This window comes from Lycium ferocissimum, chromosome 2, assembly GCF_029784015.1.
Source record: "Lycium ferocissimum isolate CSIRO_LF1 chromosome 2, AGI_CSIRO_Lferr_CH_V1, whole genome shotgun sequence".
Classification (NCBI taxonomy): Eukaryota; Viridiplantae; Streptophyta; class Magnoliopsida; order Solanales; family Solanaceae; genus Lycium; species Lycium ferocissimum.
In genome coordinates, this window is record NC_081343.1 from 65,866,580 (window position 1) to 65,892,285 (window position 25,706).

General features: G+C 31.5%; 2 protein-coding genes across 6 annotated transcripts; one reads left to right on the top strand and one right to left on the bottom strand.

Annotated features, from left to right (window-relative positions):
• Nucleotides 1-6,638: 6,638 nt before the first annotated feature.
• On the bottom strand, nucleotides 6,639-9,950 carry LOC132046884 (E3 ubiquitin-protein ligase RSL1-like). Of its 3 annotated transcripts, none has more exons than XM_059437699.1 (2): nucleotides 9,206-9,945; nucleotides 6,639-6,879 (listed from the first exon to the last, which is right to left on the bottom strand). In XM_059437699.1, exons 1-2 carry the CDS (start codon nucleotides 9,813-9,815, stop codon nucleotides 6,788-6,790), a joined length of 702 nt encoding a protein of 233 aa, XP_059293682.1. In that variant the 5' UTR covers nucleotides 9,816-9,945; the 3' UTR covers nucleotides 6,639-6,787. The 3 variants fall into 3 exon arrangements, with proteins under 3 accessions (XP_059293682.1, XP_059293680.1, XP_059293681.1); XM_059437697.1 differs by having other exon boundaries at nucleotides 9,184-9,936; XM_059437698.1 differs by lacking the exon at nucleotides 6,639-6,879 and adding an exon at nucleotides 7,177-7,423 and having other exon boundaries at nucleotides 9,184-9,950.
• Nucleotides 9,951-19,492: 9,542 nt separating this feature from the next.
• On the top strand, nucleotides 19,493-24,042 carry LOC132046885 (uncharacterized). Of its 3 annotated transcripts, XR_009412789.1 has the most exons (7): nucleotides 19,493-19,872; nucleotides 20,808-21,043; nucleotides 21,136-21,394; nucleotides 22,189-22,368; nucleotides 22,455-22,610; nucleotides 23,100-23,529; nucleotides 23,724-24,042. XR_009412789.1 is itself a non-coding variant. In XM_059437700.1 (6 exons), the coding sequence occupies exons 1-6, from the start codon at nucleotides 19,843-19,845 to the stop codon at nucleotides 23,265-23,267; spliced, it is 1,029 nt and encodes a 342-aa protein (XP_059293683.1). In that variant the 5' UTR covers nucleotides 19,493-19,842; the 3' UTR covers nucleotides 23,268-23,697. The 3 variants fall into 3 exon arrangements, 2 of the variants coding, with proteins under 2 accessions (XP_059293683.1, XP_059293684.1); XM_059437700.1 differs by lacking the exon at nucleotides 23,724-24,042 and having other exon boundaries at nucleotides 23,100-23,697; XM_059437701.1 differs by lacking the exon at nucleotides 23,724-24,042 and having other exon boundaries at nucleotides 19,494-19,872; nucleotides 20,924-21,043; nucleotides 23,100-23,697.
• Nucleotides 24,043-25,706: the final 1,664 nt, after the last annotated feature.

Consider the following 25,706-nt stretch of genomic DNA (forward strand, 5'->3'; position numbering starts at 1 on the left):
TTTGAAAAGATATTTTTGATGCTCAAATATTAATTTACGTTCAAAAGTGTGTTTTAAATTTTGAGTATCCTTCCTCTCTTCTTCTTTTGGTACCTACACGGCTTCACTCAAAGCAAAGTGCATGGCAAGTACAGTGACTAAATACGGAAGGTATGTGATAGAGAAATAAAACTTATTCACACTGATACGCTTGATGTTTATATTAAATTTTAACTAAAATATGACACATGCAACCTTTATCGCTAATAATAGTAATAATTAATTAATAAAAAATATATTAGTTCAGCATAAAATATGTTTACATACCCAGGGACTACACTGGATATATTGTTGTTATTGGTGTTGTTAGCAAAAACATTGAATGTGTTAAATAACTTGAAACTGCAATATTCGGACTGCTAGAATTCGTATTATAGTCATCCAAAAGTTGTTGAGAGCGGATTCAACTGCAATTAATTATCCAAATATGCTTATCAATTAATAGCCTGTTTGATCAAGCTTTTCCAATGTCAAAAAGTGCTTCTTTTTTTTTTCTCTTTTTTAAAAAAAAAAATGAGGTGATTGACTAAGTTTTAGAGGAAGAGATGGTGCTTTTAGAGTAGAAGCAGTTGAGAATGAAAGAAGTAGCTTCTATTTTTTGAAAAATATTTTTGATGCTCAAAGATTAATTGACGTTGATTTACCAAATGCAAATTGCTTCTTACTAAAAGTATTTTTTTGAAAAACACTTTTCAAAATAGTATGGAGTAATAGTTTAAGGTTTGTTATACATATTATTTATTATATGAGATGTCTATCTTTAGGAGAAAAAAATGGTCTGACTTTGGGATCAAAAATGGCTTTTCTATATAAATATGTAGGTCTCCTTATTAAAAACATCCCTCAAGAGAAAAAAAGAACTCTCCTATAAAAAAATCAAACTCTCCTCTGATGGATTCTCTCTATCTCTCGCAATATTATTCGCCTACTTTATCGCTATTAAAATAAGATAGTTTAATTACTTTCAAGACCTTACTCTAATATCTGACAAATAATTCTAAAAAGATAAAAATAAGTTTAAATGGAAGCATTTAATAAGGTAAATTGATATCAAATTATTCTCCTTATCTCGTGGATATATAGTTATGACAAGTAAAATGAGTTGAACAAAAATATTTAATTCACGTGGCCCCGAAAACAATTTTAAAGCAAAACTTGATTTCAATGTAAAATAATAATTTGAATTAGAATTATCCAAATCAAAATGTATTAATTAAATATGGATTACTTTGATATGCATAACTTGATTCCTTTTTGTGCACGTTGATGTTTACACATAATTATTTAAGGGTAAAAAAATGATGATAGTTTGTCACACTAATACAAGAATGTCGTTATCAAGGATACGTTCCTTTTATGTTAAGAAATTTTGAAAAGAGCCACCTTTATTTGTTTATTTTATCTCAATAACAATATCTTAAAATTGTTTATGAATGACATTAACCTTCTCGTAGCAAACAGATTAATAAAGTTTTTCAAAGGTCATTTTTGTTATCTATATATATATATATATTAAGTCTATGACCACCAAAATATAATATTTCATAGGCTTGGGCTTGTAATTATTATAAAGATATGTGAGAAAAAAAATTCGATATTATATGTATGCATCGATTTGCTACTAAAGTAGCAATATTTTAAAGAGGTTCCAACTTATCACAATTTGATGTGATTACGACACATTCAGATGATTATGTTTCATTCTTGAAGAATGAGAGCTTTTGATAAATGCTATAAATACAGATCCATTCCCTGAAGTGAATGCAACGATATTTACTTATTTAGTAAAGATTATAAATACAAACGTGTTCTTGGTTGTGAAAAAACACGCCTCACCTCCTGAAGAGGTAGAATAATTGAGAAGAAATATTCTAAATGCTCTGCTCCCGAAGTAGCAAATTTTGAACTCTACTATTGTTTATCTCATGAAACCAGCAGTATTTAACTAAAATTTCTTTTATGATACCAACAGTATTTAAGCAATAATTGGTAGTACAAAATTAATCAAGGCTCCAGAAGAGCTAACTATATTTAGAATCTCATGACACCAATAGTGTCCAAACAATATTTATGGACAGTAAATTAAAGGCTTCTGAAGAGCTTATATACTATCATGTTATTCGTTCGAGATTGTATCATATGAAGTTGTTATGATTGAAATACAAGTTGTAGTAAACCCGAAGTTTACTAAAGTAAATAACTATCATATTATAGATATAAATGATAGGATGATCAAATATTTTCGAAATCATGGTGGGTAAGAAATATCTATGTGAAAGCTACACGCCTTATTCTCTAAATTGTACTACAATATATGCATGATGAAATCACATGTCACGGTAACCAGAAGTTTATCGATGCGAAAAAGAATTCGAGTCATGATAAATCAGAAGTTTACTAAAACAAATAGCACGTGGCATGGTAAACTTGAAGTTAACTAGTATAAATAATTTTATTAGTCGGCATGAGCGGTTTGGTCATTCCGATTCAAATATGATCTGTAGATTGAGTATTTGACATATATTGAAGAACTAGAAGATTCTTCAAGAATTTATTTGTGTTGCTTGTTTTCATGATAAGTTGATTATACTAGCTAATGTTGGGATTGAATTTCTTAAATTCTGAAAATATATAAAAGGTGAATATGGCCCCGTTCACCTGTTATCTGACATCTTAAATAGATGCATCGAAAAGATGGTCACATGTGCGTTTATTGTCAACCCGCAGTTTGACATATGCAAAGTTACTTGCTCAAAATAATTGAGTTGAGAGCACAATTTTTAGATTATGTAATCAAGATAATTCATCTTGTTAATGCTGGTTTATATCCAAGCTGGTTTGGCATTGAATGCCTCCGATAAATAGCTAAACCATTGTTTATGAGAACAAAGCTTCATGTGTTGGTCTGAAATATGATATATTGCATACAATAACACTTGTATGGTTCAGACCAATAAATTATGATAAATTCTCACCTCACAATTGGTTCCGGGTCAGGAACCAGATATTTTCATCTAACAATTTTTATGTGTGGTATATGATTAATTAATCTACTATGATGCACAAAGATGGATTCCTCCAAGAAAGATGGATATATGTTAGTTTTTCTAACACAAGGCGGAGGAATAAGAAGTTATGAAATATGTTATAAATTATGATACGTACGATCCTCATTCAAAGATAATTCAAGTCAAATGCTAGAAGCATTTGCTGACCCAAAATTAATTTCTAATTTCAGCTGCAAAATGCTCCTATTAAATTAATGTCCACAAGGACAGAGTCTACAACATGCATGAAGCATATTAGATCAATCGGTTTCAAATGAAATAATCGTTGAAAAGAGAGAGGAGCAAATGATCAAAATGATCATTATAAGAAGGTAGCGTGCTCTTGAAGAGCTTACTACATAACACTTTATGAAACCTCATGAGAGGTTTAGGTACCTAAAAATAATCGAAGTGATGAGCTCTCAATAAGTTATGTCACATTGCGAACCGATACAAATGATATATTGTCGATGATATCTTTGATACAATATAGCGCAATATTGTAAAAAATTGTGAGGATCTAAATTCTACGTCTATTAAAGCATGCTAATGTAGAAATTATTATCAATTGAAATGACGCATCTTGGTAAGCGTAAAGCTTATTGGACCTACTGTCCAGACTCCAGAAGATGTCACGTCATTTAAATAGAAATAGATGTTGTCACAGCCTATATGATTTACTTGACAAAATTCGTGAAGAATTTTACATGCCTGAAGCTTATACAAGCTATAGAAATTTGACATAATTATTATATGAATTAAGTTAAGCAAGGTGAACGCGATTTTATCACCTTAATGAATATTTACTGACTAAGGGCATAAATGACTCTATTTATCCTTACGTCTTTGTGGAAATCAAAATCTGTCATATTGTTGGTGCAAGTTGATGACTTGAATATCATTGAAACTCTTGAAGAGTTCTCAAAAGCAGTATATTATCTGTTGAAAGAAGGTGAAATGAGAAACTTGTAGAATTCTTTGGTCCTGAAGCGCCATATCTTTACGCAGTTGATGCATTTATATATTTTGTTATGACTCCGAGAGATTACAGTCATACGATGTTGTTCTACATGACAGTCAAATGATAAGATAATATCTGTTTATAAAGCAAGTCAAGAACACACTTGGAGTGATTCAACAATATTATATGCTGATGCAACTCTAACCAAAGACTGAAGATGTAGTAGTATACACATGCCAATTAAAGAGAGGATTCATAAAAGGACAAGGCATAATTCACCAAAGTTATTCTTCACACACGATCTCCAAAAGAATGGTGATATCAACGTGCGGCAGATTGGTTCAAGTGCTAATATGGCTGATTTGTTCACCAAGTCTCTACCAATTGCAACTTTCGAGAAAAATGGTGCACAAGATTGGAATGTGAAGATTCAAGTTTTGGATTGATGTTTTCATTAGGGGGAGTTAATATGCGTTGTACTTTTTTTTCCTTAGCCAAGGTTTTGTCCCAATTGGGCTTTCCTGGTAAGATTTTTAATGAGGCAGCTAAAATGCGTATTATTAGAAATGTGTACTCTTTTTCCTTCACTAGAATTTTTCCCACTGGGTTTTTTCTAGTAAAGTTTTAATGAGACACATTATCTATCAAATAGACATCCAAGGAGGAGTATTATAAACATTATTTGTCATTGTGGATGTCATCTTAGGAGAAAAATTAGGATTAGTGACTTTGGGACCAAGTCAGTTTTTCCCTATAAATATAGAGGCTCTCGTTATTGTAAAAACATGAGGTTCTCCTTATTGTCAAAACATCCCTCAAGAGAAATAGAGAACTCTCCTCTCTTCTCTCTTTCTCTGCAATATTATCCTTCTTGCTTTATTATTTTATAATAAGTTTGACAAAAATGTTGATTTTCTCCTTTAATTTTAAAAAAATTATGCTTAACATCTACAATGGTTCCATAAACGTGTTGACAAGGGGCCTTAACGTATTAAATAATCACTCCCCAAGTATAGCTAATTCCTTGTGTCATTTGCCAAGATGGGGTAGTTTGGAAGGAACTCCCTACTAGGATTTTAAATATTATCGGGAATGGATAAAGGGAGGAGAATGATTATTGTTCAAAGTTAAGGGGAGAGTTTGATTTTTAAAGCAAAGTTGGGGGGTGAAAATCATTTTCACCCTACTAGGATTATAAATATTACCGGGAATGGATAATGTATGAAATTATTCGGTGAATATACTTTGTTGATAGATATTCTTTTATTAAATTAAAAATGTGATAGATATAAGACACGTGTTTGGTGTAAACTAGATAAACTTAGTTAATTGTTTTTTCCAATTTAAAATGTAGGCCTTCTTAAAAGACTTAAGAGTTTTTTGGAAGGACAATTATGCTATTGTTGTTTTATCTCGAGATTAGTAATAGTTATTTCAAGTAAAGTGTTGTATAAAAATAATACCATAATTATGATACATAAACAATTCAGAAATTGCTTATGTCGAATAAAAAATTCAATCAAGCACGGGCTAAAATAATCATATCAAGCACGGGCTAAAATAATCATACGTTATAATTGGTAGGCATTTGAACGTGTGATATCAAATCATGATTCATATCATAATTTTAAATAAGCATTTGTTTATGCAATTTGTACAAAATTCTAACTTCAACTTCATATCATGATTTCAAATCCCAAATCATCCAAAAAGACATGATTTGGGATTCCAAATCATGATTTTAATTTTTTTTTAATATAAAACTTGACTCATAAGTTTATATTTTCTAAAAAAATATCCATAAGTTGGGAGATATATTCACCAATCATGTTTACTAACTATTTATATCAAATATTAAATGATCTGCAAGTTGATAGTATATTTATAACAAATTTACTCTTACCAATTATGTGAGAAGATTATATTAAAGAGTAGTTACATTACAACTCATGTTCAGTTTTCCTTTTTATTGAACTAAAGTTTGATCAATTGATGTTGTTTATAGAAAGACCATCTAGTATCGTATTAAATTTGCTATGAACTATGATTTGCTTATTTGATAAGATTGTATAAGAATTGGGAAAGCCTAGATGATTTTCACAATTTGTGGGGTTTTTATCTCTATGAAAAAAAATACAACTAAAGAAATTCAAATTACATGTCCAAACAAAACTTCAACTTCAAATCATTATGATTTCATATTACCATTTCAAATCATGTCCAAACGGCTTCTTGATTTCATCTGTTCCGTGTACTGTTTACATTTAAACTACTGCTTATATTAGTTACCCATGTACTTTAGCAAATTAAAACTTTCAATCCCCTGGTGATTTGACATGGCAAGGACCATAGCTACAACCTTTTTTAGACGAGTGAGAATGAAAAATATATATGAAAAATCAACTTTCAGGTGAATATTTTTCAATATTTACTTGCCACATGGTCATACTGAGTACTTCATATTTCTTCCTTAGATGAGATGGAATTTATTTTTCAATTATGTATCTCTTCAGTCTTCACCGAGCCGAAATCAAACATCTGGTTTTTGTTTTCTTGTTTATGCTGCTTTCTCTGCCTCAAGTGCACACACAGAAGCAAACATTCTAATATTTCTCACTGAACCTCAAAGTCATAGAAGTAAATGTCTATATACAAGTCTAGTTTTTAGACCTTTTACTAGTTTGGATATCCCAGCAGAGGAGGAGAGCTAGGATAACAAACATAAAACAAAAGCATTGGATTAACCATAGCCACCACCTGGTAGCAGGATCACAACCACACCAGTGTTTATAAACTCGTTTTCCGCAGTTGTAGCAGAAATTGGCACCACACCTACATCCACATGATAAGAGAATCAGATCAAAGTATAACACTTGAACCCTTTCTCCATTTCTTAAGGTTAATATCAGGAAAAATCACTTTTTTGAATTCCAAAATAATGCAACATCTTGACAGAGCAGAAGGGTGACAATATCAATCAAATTCACACAAAATATATCTTTCTCGAGGCCTGCATGCCTTTATAAGGCCTCAGAACTGAACAAAATCAGAAGAATGGAAGAACTGCATAGAAGAGGACATCATGATAAGATACACAAATCGCAGAATTATGAGAAGCACTGTCAGAAATTAGGATACCAGCAATTACACTTCAATATCTCAGGTATGCTGATAACTTGTGTCTTAAACCTGGTTTATTTAAAAATATAGATCTAATGAGCAACTTCTTTTCCTCCCAGATCATTTATTTGGCTTAATAGGCTCTTTTTTCTTTTATATGTTATTTTTACTGGAAGATCAAATCTAAACTCGAATATACAGAGGCCAAGCTTGACTATCTGACATAAAATTCCCTATCTTCTCCCATGTTTCTTTCCTGAAGAGAAGTAATAGGATAATCATTTCAATTGGTGAGGAAAATAAGCATTCAATTAAATAATTGAAAAACATGTGAAGAAAAGGTGGGAGAATAAGGACTGGACCATTAACTAGACTATGTTTGGCAGATCAACATAGTAGATACAAGATCTAATTTAGGGGAATCAAATGTTATATTGTCCTCATGTCTAGTTCGTCCTCTCTATAACGGTTGATATGATCAATGCCTATCAATGTCAACAGAGAAAACTATAGCAATTGAAATCTCAAATAAGTGGAAACTGAGAATGCTCGTCTCAATTAAGTGGCATTAGAGATATATTAGATAGTTTTTTGTACATATTAATTCCTTAGCATGTATAAGATAGTTCTTACGCTCATAGATGTACAAGTTCGCTCAGGAAACTGCAGAGCGCTTCCACAGAGGCACAGACAACTCCCTGTGCCCTTCATACCTGTAGCCTAACTTTGTGGAACATTGATAGGCCAAGTGTTCTATAGGCCTTATTTTGAAGAAACATAATAACAATTAATCCCTGTTTGCGAAAGTACAGATATATGCAATTCCTGGTTCAGATAATCGATATTGCACCATTTTCAGATCCTATTAATCAGATACAGGAATGACACTGAGAATATATACAGGCTTTAAATTTTTTTACTTGGTAGGTATACAGTGAAAGACAAGGTTATTAACTTTACCACTGATAGCTAAAGGAATCTGCTGCTAACAACAACTTTTTGATCCTTACTCCAGGGAGCCATGGATGCAGGGAAGGGATCAATATTACATTCTATTTTTTGTTTTTGTTTTTGTTTTGGTTATAATAGCTAAAAGCAAGTCCGCCAAAACCTGCATTTTCTATCTGCGTTACTTCCCCTGTAGTTAAAATACTGTGAATCAATTACATATGATTCAATCCCAAACCTCCGCTCTATTCATACCAATTGCAGTTCAATACTAAATATTTGCATGATTGTCTTGTCAAGCATTAAGGAAGGCACGCTTCAATTTATTTAATTATGTCTTCAACATTGATTCCTCATGTGCATTGTTTTTCAAGGGTCAATCTTGTAGAAATTCTTTTAGTAAAGGGCGGCGGTGAGACTAAAATCTAGCACCTCTACCTGCTCTAGTATCCTGTTGAAGTCTAACCATCACATCTAAAAGAGAGCATACTTATAAGTATGTTTTCAACATGTTCATCTGGATTTATTCTCAGCAAAACAAAAGAAAATTATTTTAAGCTAACCTCAAAACTACTACGCCCTTCGTCCCAATTTATGTGATATAGTTTGACTAGGCATGAAGTTTTAAAAAAGAAAGGAAGATTTTTGAAACTTATGGTCTAAAACAAGGCATAGATATTTGTGTGGTTGTAAATTATTTCATTAAGGGTAAAAAGGAAAGTTGTAAGTTAAATTATTCCTAAATCTAGAAATGTATCATTATTTTTGCGATAGATTAAAAAGGTAAGTGTATCACATGAATTGACACATTGGGAGTACTACTATAGGGTCTGGTTTTTTTTTTTTTGAAATTAATACCAAAAAAAAGGAGCAAAACTCCAGACTCCCATAAAAACCAAACCCCAGAAGTCGTAATCCATAAATATGAGTGTTCTTTTTGTTGCTTTTTCCAAGATTAGAATCTTCATATATTTGTATTAACATGTATAACCCTAAGCAAAGGATACAGAAAATATATTTTAAAAAAGGAAGAGAAGACGAAAAAGCAAATTATAGTATTAACCTAACCTGCATTTAACAATTTTGCAACCTTCAATAAGCTGAACAATGTGGCGACACGTAGGACACCTCTTCCACTTATTAAGCTCAGCAAGCATACCAAAAGCGACGTCGTTTCCATCCCTCAATTCCCCACACTGAAATCCAGCATGCCATGGAAGCTTACACTGAAAGCAAAAAAAATTCTTGCAATTTGGGCACTGTGATCGCTTCGCATTCTCACCACACTCATCCAAAATCAAAGCCGAACAATTCGGATTCGGACAGTAACACTGCGCCAACGTTAAAACAGCGGACTCACATAACACGTCAGACCATTTAACAAACAGCTGAGGACCCACAAGATTCCGACAAGAGATAGGGTCCAAAAATTGGTTACAATTTAAAGACGGACACGGAATGTTGCCTACGTTGTCCTCAAGCTTGACGGTAATGTATTTTACAATACAGTCCATACAAAACGGATGAACACAGTGATTTTGATTCTTGAATTTCTTATTGGGTAACAACATAGGCTCGATACAAATTTCGCAGGTGAATGGTTGAGCTTGAGATTCATCTGGTAATTCTGTCACTTGCAATTCTTGTTCTTGGATATTTTCAGAATGATTTTGGCTTGGTTTTTGCAGTGTGTTTCCCATGATCAGTGTGAGTGAAGTGTTTGAATTTTTGTTTACACTTTGTGTGAGCAAAGGAAGGGGTCAACTAAAAACATTCCGGGTCTTCTTCTTAATATTTGTCCCAAAATTTCCCTCCACGTATGACTTTTGTTGTTACACCCCTCTTTTCCTAATTAGCGGAACTTTCGTGGAATCGAAATATCGAAACAGGTCAAAAGAATTTTTCTTTTGAATAAGTTGCTCTTTTTCATGATTTAATACTTAGGCTAATTTAAATTTGTCATAGACAATAAACTTGTAGGAGAGTTTAAGTAGGAGTATTCACTAACCCTATTATGAATATTACACAAAAAAATTGACACAGTAATAAATAGTTAATTAATGTTTTCAATTTACACGAAAAAGTTGATCTTTTTCTTTTTTTTCTTTTTGCTTAAAGAGTAAAATATAAATAGAGGTCAGTAAATAAAACCGTAAAGATCTCATTCCTCAAGTTAAGTACTCCCTCCGATTCAAAATAGGTGTCCAACTTTTGTTTTGATTCAAAATAAGTGTTCACTTATAATATAAACGAAATTAATTATTTTCTTATAAATTTACTCAATTTAGATAAGTGAATTTTTATATAATCAAGAAACTATAAGTAAGTATTTTTTTTTTTTTTTAAGAGCTACTAGTGTTTTTCTTAAAATGATGAAGACTGGACACTTAAATTACAGGGAAGGGTATAGGTAAATTCGGGAGCGACCTTTGCATTTTCCTGAGAAACTTCATTGAACTTTTTGCGTACTCATATGAGCAAAATTTCCTTAAAAAGATTTCGTAAGGTGCAAAATCTTTTTGGTTCATTCAATTACTGAGAATCATATAGAGTATAGGTTAATAAATGTAGGAAACTTCTGCGATCCTTCCTCTTTTATTCTTTTGCTACCTACACGGCTTCACTCAAGTAAAGTGCAGGGCAATTATAGTGACTAAATAAGGAAGGTATGAAAGAGACATAAAACTTATTCACAGTTTCACACTTGACGTTCATATCAAATTAAATTAATAAAAATACGAAACATATATTAATTTACCATAAACATTTAATGCGTTAAATGACTTGAAACTGCAATATGTTTCGGACTACTCTTAAATTACTAAATTTCCATAGTGCTGATTATAGTGATCCAAAGTAGCTCAGCGCGGATTTCGCTGCATTTAACTATCCCAAGATGCTTACCAATTAAAAGTCCATATTTCTTTAGGCTTAGTACGAGACATTTGTTTATTTAATTATGAAAAAATATAATTATAGTCATTATTTTTTCATTTATTGTTTATTATAAAATCTACATGTGGTGGTTGACCCCCCCCCCCCCCCCCCCCACGGACGACCGTGCGGACCAATGGCTACACCGGACCAACGGCCACCGACTTATAAGTAACATGAGTGTATTATATTCTTTGTTTATTATAAAATCTGTTAAACATGTATTATATTCTTTGTCTTGACTTAAACTCTAGGAGTAATATTCATGAAAGTTAAATTAGCCTAAGTAGTAACTTATTAAATTAAGTATAATATAACCTGTATGATGTTTAAACTCAGTCACACCAAGTGTTTATACGAGAGATTATAGATACATGATACACTATTATTACTTAACTAGTTAATTGACCAGCGCTTCGCGCGGTTAGATACGTTATTTTGTAAATTTAATTAATAAAAAATTAAACTTTAACCTAAGACAAACACAAATAAAATAAAAAAAATCAAATGTTTAAGGAAAAAAATATATATATGAAAAAATAAAATATAAAAAAATCAAATAAATAAAATTTCCTATTGTGAAGGGAGCTTATTGCGTAGAGGAAAAAATTATTTATTGCGTAGAGGAAAAAATTATGTAATGTAAAGTCTTCTCGCCCTTTATTCCTATTTAAATGTTGTTCAGAAATGTTAATAACAATCGTATAGTAATAAGATTATGCAAACAAAGCAGTAAAACTTTCTTTACTTAATATCTTTAGAAGATAATGATATTATTAATGCATGGACGGACAATTAGTAAAACTAACACACAATTTCTAAACACAAGTTTCTATTTTATTTCCACTTCGTAAAGGAAAAAAGCAGAAACCTAAGAGGTAAAACCCAATTTTTTTTTTATATCACCATGAAGTGTTCACCAGAATTAATCACATAGTAATTATTAACATATAGAATATCTCAGGAAGGCAACATAGCGCGCATTTTCTCAAGTGTCTACAAAAATAAAACTGTCCAGGGAAAAGTAACCTTTTAAAAAATCTTACAAAAGATGGCATGTAAGATACAAAAAAAAAAGTGTTATTTCCCTATTGAAACTATAATAGTTAATTGCTTTATTAAAAAGAAAAACTACAAAAGGTTCTTCGCTGAAAATATCATCTTTGTCTATTAATTTTTACACAAGTGACGCTGGAACCAAGCACTATATTTGCAATTTCTACATCATTAATCCCTTACCTCAACTATTGTCCGAGTAAAAAGAAAATTGTTGTTGTTGTCAAAAATGCTTGTCATGTTACACAAGTTTTAATTGGAAAACAAAAAAGTATCAGAAATAACAACATAGTGATACCAATTTAAGAATTTTACAAATTTAATTTATGAAATGGTATTTTTCTAATACTCTAATCTTAAACTAACCATAAAATATATTTTTGCAAAAAATAGAATATCTTTTTTTTTTTTTTTTTTTTTTTCGACGATGCACATAAATTCATAACACAACAAATAAGTACTTTGAGAAACTTAGTTTTATAAATCAAAACATAACTTTAAGCGAAATAAAAAGGAGAGGTCACGATGACACAACCAAAAAAAAAAAAATGTCCAATGCAGTTAATGTCTTTTCGGCTCAAAATAGTCCAATTACAAACAAAATTAAGCAAAAGGTTGTTAAGATATATTTCTAAACACCAAAACATAAGAAATCAAGAAAAATGTAGAAATCTTCATACCTAAATCCATGAAGTAGTTTTGAGGAAGTTACTTGGCATTCTCGTAAAAAGCAGCAAGGCATAAACTTGAAGAGTATCAGTATCAATTGAATAATGTATGGGTGAATGTTAAAAAGTTCAACAATAACTGGACAAAAAGTTAGGCACAAACTACAACGCCGATGAAATATATATATATATATATATATATATATAAATTCAATACTGATTGGCAACCGTCGTAGATAAACTATAACACGGATGAGAACATCTTGCTCCAAAATCAAAACAAATTTCTGAAGAATTACTAACAAACAATCAAATCTCATAAAATATTTCTCCACAATAAAGTCACATTCCTAAAAATACGTTCAAACATCATAAATCAAAAATCTTCAAAAGAAGAAAATTAAAGCAGTCAAATGAAAAAATGAATAGTTGAAAAAGTTTTTAAACTTTGAATTTCCTAAATTTGTCTTCTTTGTTTTTGTAATCTGAGTAATTATTATATTAATTTGGCATAAGAGATGGTATTGTGGACTGAGATGGGAAACAAAGAGTGATATAGAAAGATGAGAGGACAGGGAAAAAGAAAGATGTGTTGGGCAGTGAATAATTTTGTAACTAATATATATTATGTAAGAATGTTATAGAAAATGAGAAATTAAGTGTGGAATTGTAACTAAAAAGTTTAAATTATTAAATCAACTGTAACCATACGTTTCATTTGTTCAAGGGATGCAATGTTTAGTTTTTCATTTGTTCAAGGGATGCAATGTTTAGTTTTTGTTGGGAATAATTGCAACGGCTTGTTTGCATTGAATGGAAGAATATTTTTTTAATAGAAAATTTGAAAGGAAAAGATAAAAAAATGACAAAAAAGATAAATAACATTTGAGGCCAAAGAGGCATGCCACATAGCGAGTCTAGTGCCCTGCTTTATATAAATATATATATAGATTATAATTAACTAATACATACTTTTACCGTGTTAAAGTATAGTAAATTGAATTGATTTGATGTAAAACATCCGATATGAATAAATATTTACGATAACTTATAATATTCCAAGAAGGTCCCGCTCGTCTGGAAAAGAGGGTGTTACTGCAAAGGTGTTGGAAAAAATAATTCAAATTTGTAGGAAATGAAAATTGATTAGTATTTAATATTTTAATTCATGTCTAATTAGGATTCATAGTCCAATTCATATAGAAAATAAGTTTTTTTATTTTGAGTTATAATAGGTTTTTCTACTATTAACAGGTTTTTCTACTATTATAAATAGGGGTGTTTGAAAAAAAAAAAATTAAGGGAACGAATATTAAGAAGAAGACCCTAAACGTTTGAAATTTGACCCCTTTCCTATGCTCGCACAGTGTAACAAAAACCAAACACTACTGATCATGGGAAACACACCGCAAAAACTAGGTCAAAACCATTCAGAAAATATTCAAGAACACGAATTGCCAGTGACAAATTTACCAGATGACTCTCAACCATCCACCTGCGAAATTTGTGTCGAGCCTATGTTGTTACCCAATAAGAAATTCAAGAATCAAAATCGCTGTGTTCATCCGTTTTGTATGGACTGTATTGTAAAATACATTACCGTCAAGCTTGAGGACAACGTAGGCAACATTCCGTGTCCGTCTTTAAATTGTAACCAATTTTTGGACCCAATCTCTTGTCGGAATCTTGTGGGTCCCCAACTGTTTGTTAAATGGTCAGACGTGTTATGTGAGTCCGCTATTTTAACGGTGGCGCAGTGTTACTGTCCGAATCCGAATTGTTCTGCTTTGATTCACCTGCGAAGTTTGTGTCGAGCCTATAAATCAAACCAAGATAAACAAATTAAGCGGAGGAAGTATTTTTTTTAACCTAGTACGAGCTAAGAAATTTTCCTTTTCTAATCTGTAAGTTTTTACCAAAAAGATTTGAGAGTTGCTGATAGAACGATCCTAATCGTATAAGCATAACGCATGTGAAGATTTGGATTTGGGAGAATCATAGATAAACGCATGTGGAAAATGAAAATTGTGCACTGATTTGAAACGCCCAACTCATGGCAAATGCCAATCATGAATTCATGATTATATAACCGATAAATGAAGGTACATATTTCAGGCCACAAGAAGTTGGCCCTCAAATTGATTTATGCGAAATCTTATCAAAATATTTTAAAAAAAATATGTTTTTATTTGATATGGCATATATGGTCATCATAAATTTTATTAGGTATTAAAAACTTATATAAGAACAAAATAAGAAATTAAAACATAGTAAGAATAGGGTGGGCTGAGTTATGACCTGTTTTTAGTCCATTTCAGTCCAAGTAACTTTTTGACAGGTTAATAACCCGACCCGTCATTTATTAAGTCTCCATTTGCCCTGCATAAATTCAGCTCAACCCACCCATTTGACATCCCTACTTCTTCACTCACACTTTCTTCAGACACACTGCTTGTTTGATGAAATTTAATGACTGCTTCGTTTAGTATATAGTTATTAATGTAACTAGTCTCTACGAACGTGTCTCGCACGTTATCCCCTGTCAATCATAATAAATGTTAGATAATGTTATTTGAAATTATATAATATCTATTTTATGAGTACAAAAATATTATTTGATCGTATCCACTTAATACTTCCCATTAAGGTATTATTTTTTGGTATATATATCCTTTATGTTTTCGAATATAAGGAAAAAAATATGTTAGGACTAAAATAAGCCAACATTAGGAACTGAGCTAGTGACCATATATTGTATTTATTGTTATTATATGCTGAAAATTATTACTAAAAACAAATTTTTAAAAATTTATCAGTTAAAGGTACTAAATACTTGGTATTTCTTGGTTACGTTTTTCTAAATTTATCCATGCACTAATACATTTCTATATTATTCAACTTATTTGGTGTAAGCTAAAAATTGTATGAAACCACCATGACCAACAAGAATATAGGATCATGAAAATGAAAAAGTAATACTAATAATGAACAATAATGTCAAGAAAGTAAAAGTATTTTCATTCCAGTGTTGTCTTGATCTCAGTTATTATATTTAAGTTTTCATTGAAACAAGACATTGTCAAGTCAAAAATTTAAAGGAAATAAAAAATACAATCAGTAATTGATATAGTAGGGAAAAACTTTTGTGTTAGTTTTATTTTGCTCGAACTTGCTAATTTAATAAAATTCAAGAAAAAAATTATTTTGGTTGAAATCAGATACCTAATAATGTTCCGGGTAAGTAGGATTTAGGAATACTTGTCTCTTACTAGCTGGAATTTAAAAAGAAATTGAAGCAAGGGAGTACGTCGGCCACATTAGTTTCTATTTGGTTACGATGGTTTAGGATTTTAGTTTTCAGTTGAATTCGAAGTCCTAGGTATTAGGAAAAGAAAATTAATATACAATTTTATCAAATATGTAATTATCTTTAGAGAAAATTTCAACTTAAAAGGTGTAAAAGCCGTTCAATATTTGAACAGTAATTTAGTCAACCAACATTTATATTCATGCTTCTTTTATAATATAGATGTAGCTAGATTTTATATACGTGTCTTGCACGTATATTTCCTGATATTAAATTTAAATAAAAATTATAGTATATTTTACTTGAATGTAGACCTATTATATAAATTTAAGATAATTGGATATTATTTCGAACCTTCAACAATGAAAAATTAAATTAAATTAATTATATGTTTGTTGCTTTCACTGTATATTTTCAAATGATTTTATAGTTATAAAATATCATGGCACAAAGCGTTCGTTGCTTTTTCTCCATGGAAATATTAATTTTAAAGCAATTTGAAGGGGGAAAAGAATATCTTATGAATCAAGAAATAGTAATATTGGTGGTGGCTGTAGATTAATTTTTGTTTGTTTGACTAATTACTTTTTACCTAGATCCCATTACCTTTGTTGGTGACTTAATCTTTTTACATGAATTAATTAACAGGAAAATTGAAATGTTAATATACATTTTTTTTTTTCATTTTGTTATTCCTAGTGACATAATTTAACAAAAGTCAGCCCCGTGCATTAAGCTTTCACTATGCGCGGAGTTCAGGGAAGGACCGGACCATAAGAGTCGCTTATACGCAACCTTAATTACCCTCATTTTTGCAAGAGGTTGTTTTAATATAATTAAATGTTAAAATTTTTGGGTGTTAAGTTGAATGTTTGGCTGTTCAGTTGTCTTATTGGCTACATATAACATGATATGCGATATTTCTCTTTATTATTTTTATAAGAATTGATTACACTAAACACACATGTACTATGAGTCATTTACGGATAGACTCCGTGTATTTTAAAATCAAGCACTACACTTCCTGCATTATGAAAATTCTACACTTACACTCCCTATGATGTATATTTATAATTAAATATATTAAAATATAACTATTAAAAGACAAATTAAAACGATAAATAAGAGACCTTGTTACGTAAGGCATGTCATTTGTAAACTTATTTAAATATATTTTCTTGTTCGTTCTAATGTGCTTATAAGTTTGGTTTATATCGTATAGTAAACTTTAATATTTAAAGACTCAAAATCAGAACTAATTTTTAATAGTAAGTATCTAACGGACGTGTATATGCACATTAACTTATTTGTACAGAAAAGAACTTATATTACATTACATTACACAATTAAAATAAGGAACACAATAGTCTTATTGCCAATGGTGCAATTGAGCTCTTCTAACAGAGCCGCCATTAGGTAACAAAACTATCGCGAATTCAAAATATGTTTGGCTGTTCTCCTAAAGGAATCAAACTTCTAATTGAGGAAAAGTTTTAATTTTACATAAATACCAAAATACTGAGCGAACGAAATTCTACTTGAATTCAAAGTCTACTATTAGACAAAGTCAAGATATTACAATTTTATCGAATATCTAATTATTTTTTAAAGCAATCATATAGCTTAAAAGGTATAAAAGTCGTTCAATATTTAAAGTATATTTTGTTCAACTAATATTTATATTCTTACTTTTATAATAATATAGATAGATAGATTATGTAAAGAGTTATCTTTGTGATAGAAGTCGTGCATGCTCAATTTGAATAGGAACGGATTTAGTCCATTGCCGATTTACCAAAATTTTCTAACTATAAGCAATAAGTATTACCTAAAATCTAAGTAGCATTTGGCCATAGAAATAAAAAACTTCTCACTTTTTTTGGAATTTTGGAGTTGGAGATGGGGTTGGAGTTGTGTTTAGCCATAGTTTTTCAAATTATATTTTTTTGTTGAAATGTACTCGTTTTAGTTGTGAAAAAAGTGAAAAACTTGAAAAACAAGTTTTTCTTGTTTTTCTAGAATGCCTCACAATTTGAAGGGGTCGTTGGTTTAGACAGAGGAGTTACGTAGGTAATATTAATAACACTGAGATTATTTATGTAGAAATTAGTAACACGTCAATTAGTTGTCCAGAAATTGGTAATGAAGGGTTTAGTAATTAATGCATAGATAATTTCTTATAGAATGTTTAGTTTGATATATTACAAATTAATCTAAAATTTAAAATATTTTTTTACAATTTAAACAAAATAAAAAGACTATTCTTACTATATATAATGAGGATTACTGATTCCTTATGTAATTTTAATCCATGTATTACTATATATTAAGACATATGAGGATTAATTTGTAATTTTAGTCCATGTATTGTCAATATATGTATTTTCTTATTTCAAAAAGAACCAAGCATGAAATAAAGTAATGTTAATCTATGCAGGTAACCAAACAATTGCTAAATTAGTAGGCATTGAACTACTTATACTAAACGGACTCTAACCCTCTGTTTAGATGGTTGTTTCACGTGGTTCATTAATGTACAGTATGGTATGGTACAGTATGGTGTTGTATTGTATTGTACTGTATTAATGAACACAATGTTTGGATAGATCATCGTTTGTTGTGGTTTAATAACATTTGTATTGTTTGTTTTTATTGTGTATGTTTGTATAATAACTTGTTAGTTTACTAAAATACCCTTAACTCTTAATTAGAAATTAGTTTATATATAATAATAAAACTCAGGTAAAGAACAAAACAAGAACTTTAAAAAATAAGTAGGTATGGTGTTGTAAACTTTTTTTGTGGGATGAATATAACTTTTTGTATTTTTTCGTGGTTACAATATACAACTTTATCCCAACTCACCCATTTAATAATAGAGAGGGTATAACACTGGTTGGGGTGGGTAGTGGGGGTTTATTTACTTGGTATAAATATTTTGTGGGATGTCGAACTCAAAACATTGAAATATATATGCGGAAAAATCACCAAATTCGTGGTTATAAAAATTAGGATTTTTCATGGTTATATAATCATGGGATGAATCAGAAGAAACCACCATCCAAACAGGGGGTAAGCGTGTTCATTCACTTTATACGTAACTTTTTTTTATATTCAATTTAATAAACAGGAATATAACACTTTAATATGAAATTTATTTACTTGTATAAATATTTTGTTATGTCGAACTCAAAACATTGAGAAATACATGGTAAAGTTGAAACAAGACAAAAGTCAAGTCAGAGGATTGGCATGAACCTAACCTGAGAACATGCCAGAAACTTGGCGTTTTTATTAGGGTCCTATTGCCTTTATGAGTTGGACATGGAGAATGGACAAAAAAGGTGAAACAAAACTTAAAACATAAAATAAACGTACCCCATATTAGATTACAGCATTAAAAAGCACGTCGACAAGTAATCAAGTGCTCAAACATACATATTAGTGGGAGTGCACCGAATGAAGCAGCACCCCACCACTATTAAAAATCTGAATTGAAAGAGACCACCAAACAAAGCAAAAAATACAGAAATATTTCTTGAAGCTAGAGCTTCTAGCTGTTGACCCTTTAATGACCTTTGCTGATCTACTCAAACTGTCTGCTTTCATTACATACAGAGCTGAAAATACACAGGCATTTGAAGGGGTCACTGGCTGCTGCTGAGTATACTGTGGAAAAAGGGAATGAAAGATACTTCAAGATTATGAGGTTTCTGTCCACCCTTTCGATTTTTGTTTGCTAATTTGCGAGTTGGAGCAAAAATGGCTGAGGATATTTGTTTCTTTGCGAAGGTTTGTCTTCTTAGCCTTTCCTTTCTTGTTCTTCCTTATAATTTTATGCTTTCCTTTTCTTATTTTAGCTCTTTTTGGGTATGTTAAGCAGAGATCCAGCTGAAAATTTGTTCTTTGGGTTTATTTACATTCTTTTTTGCGCTGGAACCTCAACTCCCCGTTCTTCTTGTTGGGTTCTTGGCAGTGCTACAATGCCAGTTTTGATGGGTTCAAACTTAAAGATATCTCGAAGTATATTCCTCTAGCAAAAAAAGAAAAAAAGAAAAGAAAAGAAATTTCACTATTATTTGTGTAGTCCTTCATCTGGCTCTTCAATTATATAGAGATACACAATAAGAAATGTGAAGACAGTGGAAAAACTTGTGCATTCTCTTGTTGTGTTCCTCTGATTTCTGATTAAAAAAAAAAAAAATTCAACTTCAGCAGAAATTCTGAGCTTTCAAACTGCAAGTAGATATAAATTTTTCTTTTTCCAATAATTTCAGAGACAACTAGCGTAAGTCATTTTTGGCCTGTTGCCACGGATTGTAAATTGTAGATTAATCTTGTATTCGGTTGACATGTGTTTGATCTATCTTGTCTTGTAACCTAATCTGTGCTGGTGGAATACCTGCTGCTTTTCCGATAACGGTAGTACTAATACAGAAAGTTTTATCTTTTTTTTTTTTTTTTTTTTTTTAAATTTAAAAAATCACCTTTCTTTACAATTTGGTTATGGTTTTATTGTTCCTGAATTAACATTTTACTTGAGCTTATTACCTAAAGGAAACTTGTATCCTGCTTAGTCTGTGATATAAGGTCAAAATGATTATTAGCTTCGCATTTGTCTTTTTTTTTTCTACTTTCACATTGACTACTGACTTAGCTATATATATATTTTTTATTTTTTTTATTTTTTTTTGTTTTTAATAACTTAGCTTCTATTTGAATGACAGGAAAGTATCATGATAAAACCTCCCAAGAAATCTCCAGCATTGTTAAGGATGGTTGTTGTAGTGTTTACACTGATCTTTGGTATTTATATCTGTTCAATTTGTCTTAAACAAACTAGCATGGCGAAAACAAGTAAATACTTGAACGTTGAAGTCATAGAAAGGCCTTGCCATAACTATGACATGGATCAATCCCAAATTCCATATGTGCATTATCCGAAGCCAAAAACCTTTAGCCGGTATGTAGTTGAGAAATTTTGCTTTAGTTCTTAGCTTCTATCTTACACGAATTTGCCTTAATTCATTTCATCTCTATTGTTATTTGTTTTAGGGCCGAATGTGGCTGCAATCCTGTACGGCTCTTTGCGATTCTCTCAATGCAGAGGTCTGGGAGTGGATGGTTTGAGACACTTTTGAATAGTCATATGAATGTAAGCTCCAATTGTGAAATATTCTCTGTCAAAGATAGGAGACAAAATGCTTCTTCAATCCTGAGGACATTGGAGACGGTTTACAATTTGGACGTCTTTACGAGTGCTTCCAAAAATCACTGCTCAGCTGCAGTGGGCTTCAAGTGGATGCTTAATCAGGTAATAACTTTAATTAGGTAATAACTTTTTGTTACCCTAAAAGCATCCCTTGTTGTGCTTCAAATTCTATATTTTGGAAAAACATGTTGGTAGAAATGAATATGGTGTAGCCAAAGGTAGGCTTGTTTTGAATTCCTTAAGATTCAGAGTGTCTGAATATAGTTAAGTATAACTCCAGATTGCCAGCGTAATTCTCTGACATTTTGGCGCCTGATGGTTAGTTTCCGCTTTTGGAAATGGCAAAGCTCCTCTTGAACTTGATGTCTGGCATGGAAGGTTAAGTTTTTTTAAAAGGGGAGAATTACTGCTTTAGATGCAGAAGTGCATTTATCTTTTATGCTTCTTGAAGCACTTTTGACAATTTCAGATTACTTTACACAAATGAAACATTAGGAGAGTATGCCTTCCCTCATGAAAGTGGGAAAGCTTCATCAAACTGTTAAGATTAGTGTTAGATAAATGCCACCTTTTTGTTAATATTTATTTAGGATATGAAATTGGCTAAGAACATCTATCCTTTGAAGACATTGCAACTAAAGATGGTTTTATCACATAAAATTTTTCCTGCATTGTTCTACATATTGCTTGGATTGATGATAGCTGAACACTCATGGAGGTGTTGGCTGTTTTTTAATTTTCCTTGTTAACGGAAAGCATTGTGCCTATGTAAAGTACAAGAATTCTTTGAGAAGTCTCTAATTTGTACAGTGCCTCATTGGTTTGCTAGAATGTTCTAGTAATTTTTATGTATTCCTCTAGTTGTTATATGACTTGATCAATAATCCCAATTGCAGGGTTTAATACAACACCATAAGGAAATTGCTGAGTACTTCAATAAAAAGGGCGTTTCAGTCATATTTCTCTTTAGAAGGAATCTGCTGCGACGGATGGTTTCAGTGCTCTCAAATTCCTATGATCGATATGCCAAACTCTTGAATGGAACACACAAGTCTCATGTGCACTCACATGAAGAGGTATTTTCTTGCATCCTTCCCTCTTTATCACTGCAGGCACATGGACTTAAAATTATAAAATCTAATCATTTTGCTGCATTACCTAGGCTGGTACTCTTGCAAAGTATAAACCAGAAATCAATACAACATTGTTGATCATGGATTTGAAGAGAATGGAGGTAGCAGCCACGGAGGCACTGGAATACTTCAATAGCACTCGGCATATGATTCTGTATTACGAAGATATTGTTAGAAATCAAGCTGTAAGAATCTTCTTAACTATTCATAAACTTGTCATTACTTTTGTCCTGCATTTCTGTAACACGGGATGTCCATGGAGTTTCACTAATTACCTATTCAAACTGTTAACTTAGTTAATCTTCTTTAATGATTTTTCATTACTCCCTCCATCCCAATTTATGTGGCACCATTTGACTTGGCACGGAGTTTAAGAAAGAAAGGAAGACTTTTGAAATGTGTGGTCCAAAACAATCCGTATGTAAATGTGTGGTTGTAAATCATCTCATAAAGTTAAATTGTTTCTAAATATAGAAAGGTGACATTCTTTTTAGGACAAACCAAAAAGGAAATGGTGCCACATAAATTGGGACAGAGGGAGTAGTTTTTTGTATGATCAACTTCCATAGCTTGCTATGCTGGAGAGACCAATTCCTTTTTCCTCTTGTCCAATGCAGTAACTTTTTGCAATTTTGTTTCATCTATGTTGCTGATATTTCCTGCTATTAATGCAGAAATTGGTAGATGTTCTTGAGTTTCTAAGATTGCCAGAGATGGATCTAAGTAGCCGTCAAGTTAAGATACATAACGGGCCATTACAAGAGTATATCAAGAACTGGGTTGATGTGAACAAGACCTTGAGTGGAACAGTTTATGAGAAGTTCCTCCGAGCTGATTATTAATTTCAGACTTCTCACTTTCACTTGATCGATGAACGAGGTGTAGATATCAACTGTTTTTTTCGTGCTAAAGCTGACTGGTATATTTTCAACTTGGAAAAGCTTCCTGCTGCATTTGCCTCTGAAAATCAGTCGAAATTCAGCATAGTACCAAGTTGCACTCGCATGTATCCGTAGGTTTTTTCTATTTTATTCCACATTTAAGTGTATAGTGAGGTAACTACAGTTGGGCAGTGCCAAAGGCAAAGTAGTCATAGATCTGCAGGTAGTATTTCTCTCCTTGTTTTCCCCTCTATCTGTAATTTAATAAAATAGATGCATTACAGATGCATAGTAGTGAGAGGTTATTTTCCACTTAAGTTCTAGTGATTTTGGTCGGGGTCCAACAATTTTTGTAACTCTTTTTGTGTTTGATAAGTCTTCATTTCTTTCATGCGCTTCCTGGTTTCTTTTGCACAGCTGAACAGAAGAATTGCAAAGGTTGTCCCCTTGTCTGGCCTGAGGCCCAGAGCTGAATTATTAGTTGAATACAATTTTAGCCCTTGAGAATCTTGTGTTCGAAGAAGAAAAGATTTTTTGATTTGTGTGATACATGAATTTTCTTAGTTCATGTACTAGAAACTTATTACTAAGATACATGTATTACTAGGAAAGAGTGGGAAGAAATGATTAATTGGCATACATGTACTAGATTAGGTGCATGCTAGAAGAATCCACTTGTCTCAAAGAGATAAAGATTGATTAAGTTGAGTGAAGTAAAGAAAGAATTATTTCCTCACTTTTCCTCGAAAACAATTTGAGTAATTTGAGAGTCCTCCCCTTTCCAAATTTTCCAACACCTTGGACCATTCAAGAAATCAAGAGCACCTAGCTTCGTTTTGAATGTTAAGAAAGATTTCAGAATTGTGTTAATTATGTTTGTAGTTTCAAAAGTTGAAGGAAACGAAAAATCATTTTCTTGCAGAATTGTGTTTAGTATGTTTGTAAATCAAGCTTTTCGGCTTCTGTAAATTCAAAAACTATATCTTACGCATAGAATTCTAGCTTTATTCTTAACAAAAATGAAGAAAGATGCCTTTTATGTTTTGTTAATTTTTGACAATAATATTTAGAATCTATAATTCTTATTTTTTTAATTAATTTCTTGCAATAATATTTAGGTTTATCTTGGTTTTAAATTTGATAGAAAAATCATAAAAGAGCAAAAGAGCCCATATGCATTAAACAATTTTTATATTATGTAAAATAAAAAGTATAAACTGAAATATATTTGTATCAAAAAGTCTTTATACTCCTGTAGGATAGGTGTGAGTTCGATCTCATTACTTCCTTGCCCTGTCTGTTCCCCAATCCCCTTGTATAATGGAACTATAAAAAAAGTATTATTGAATATTGATGGACCAACCAAAGGTTAAACCATGTTCATAATTAGAGAGAGATCTGGTTCTAGTTAATAACCATTTCATCACTATAGGACCATCAACTGTGCGACTGTAAAATGATTCTGACGAGATGAAAGAGATTAGTGAAAACTGCATGATGGATAACGAGGTTCGAGAGTGAGGGAAGCCCATTCGAAGGGAAAACAGTGCAATTTCTTCGGGTTTGACGGTTCATTTGCAAATTTGTCCCTATATTGTTCTTGTCTTTAATTTTTGTTCCTCGTAGCAATTAAATTTTTGGAGGGTATAAATTTATACTTTAGCATCTTAATATTTCACAAGTTATGCTATGCCCCCATACGATTTTAGTTTCTAAAAGAACTTACGTCCCACACTAGGCATATCTATTGCGAGGGACAAAAGTTAAAGACCAGCACATTTGAAGGACAAGAATTAAAGACCAGGCCTGCAGGCCATATGAAGAACAAAGGGCAATTTGCAGGATTGTCCTTTGCTGGGGGTGGTCTTTAATTTTTACCCCTCAAAATGGTGGTCTTTAAATTTTGGAGTGCAGAAGCTTTTTTTTTTTTTTTTTTTTTTTATTATTATTTTTTTTTATCTTTGTCTTTAGGCAAAGTAAATTTTTCCTTAAAGTAGAATCCGCCCACATGGTCGAAACGGTAATTTCTTTGTGCTCATAAATTTGGGCTAGCTGGTACTTGGCAAGCATGATAGATTTGCAAAAATCATTTTTGCGCGGATTGCCCTTCTTTTGCGATTTTTTTTTTTTTTTTTTTATGCATCGGTTCGAACCTACAACCTCGGGTGTTGGCGAAGGCAAAACTTAAAGAAAAAAATTGCACCAATTTGAAGGGCAAAAAATTAAAGACCACCCCAAGAAGACAATCCGTGCAAAAAAACAAGAAGAACAAACGAGTAACACAAGATACTTGAATTTCTTTAAAGGGATTGGTATCTAGCGGATCATTATGATTAAGATTTGACGAAAGATATATTCGCATTAGTACTCTGGCCTTGTGATAAAGATTTGTAGTTGGAG

Bases quoted from the DNA above. Each gene is read 5' to 3' on its own strand.
- LOC132046884 (XM_059437697.1), bottom strand. From the start codon at position 9,815: ATGGGAAACACACTGCAAAAACCAAGCCAAAATCATTCTGAAAATATC. The intron at 6,880-9,183 runs GTTAGGTTAATA...ATGTGGATGTAG, and splicing joins TGCAAAATTGTTAAATGCAG to GTGTGGTGCCAATTTCTGCT.
- LOC132046885 (XM_059437700.1), top strand. From the start codon at position 19,843: ATGGCTGAGGATATTTGTTTCTTTGCGAAG. The intron at 21,395-22,188 runs GTAATAACTTTA...TCCCAATTGCAG, and splicing joins TCAAGTGGATGCTTAATCAG to GGTTTAATACAACACCATAA. The intron at 22,611-23,099 runs GTAAGAATCTTC...CTATTAATGCAG, and splicing joins ATATTGTTAGAAATCAAGCT to AAATTGGTAGATGTTCTTGA.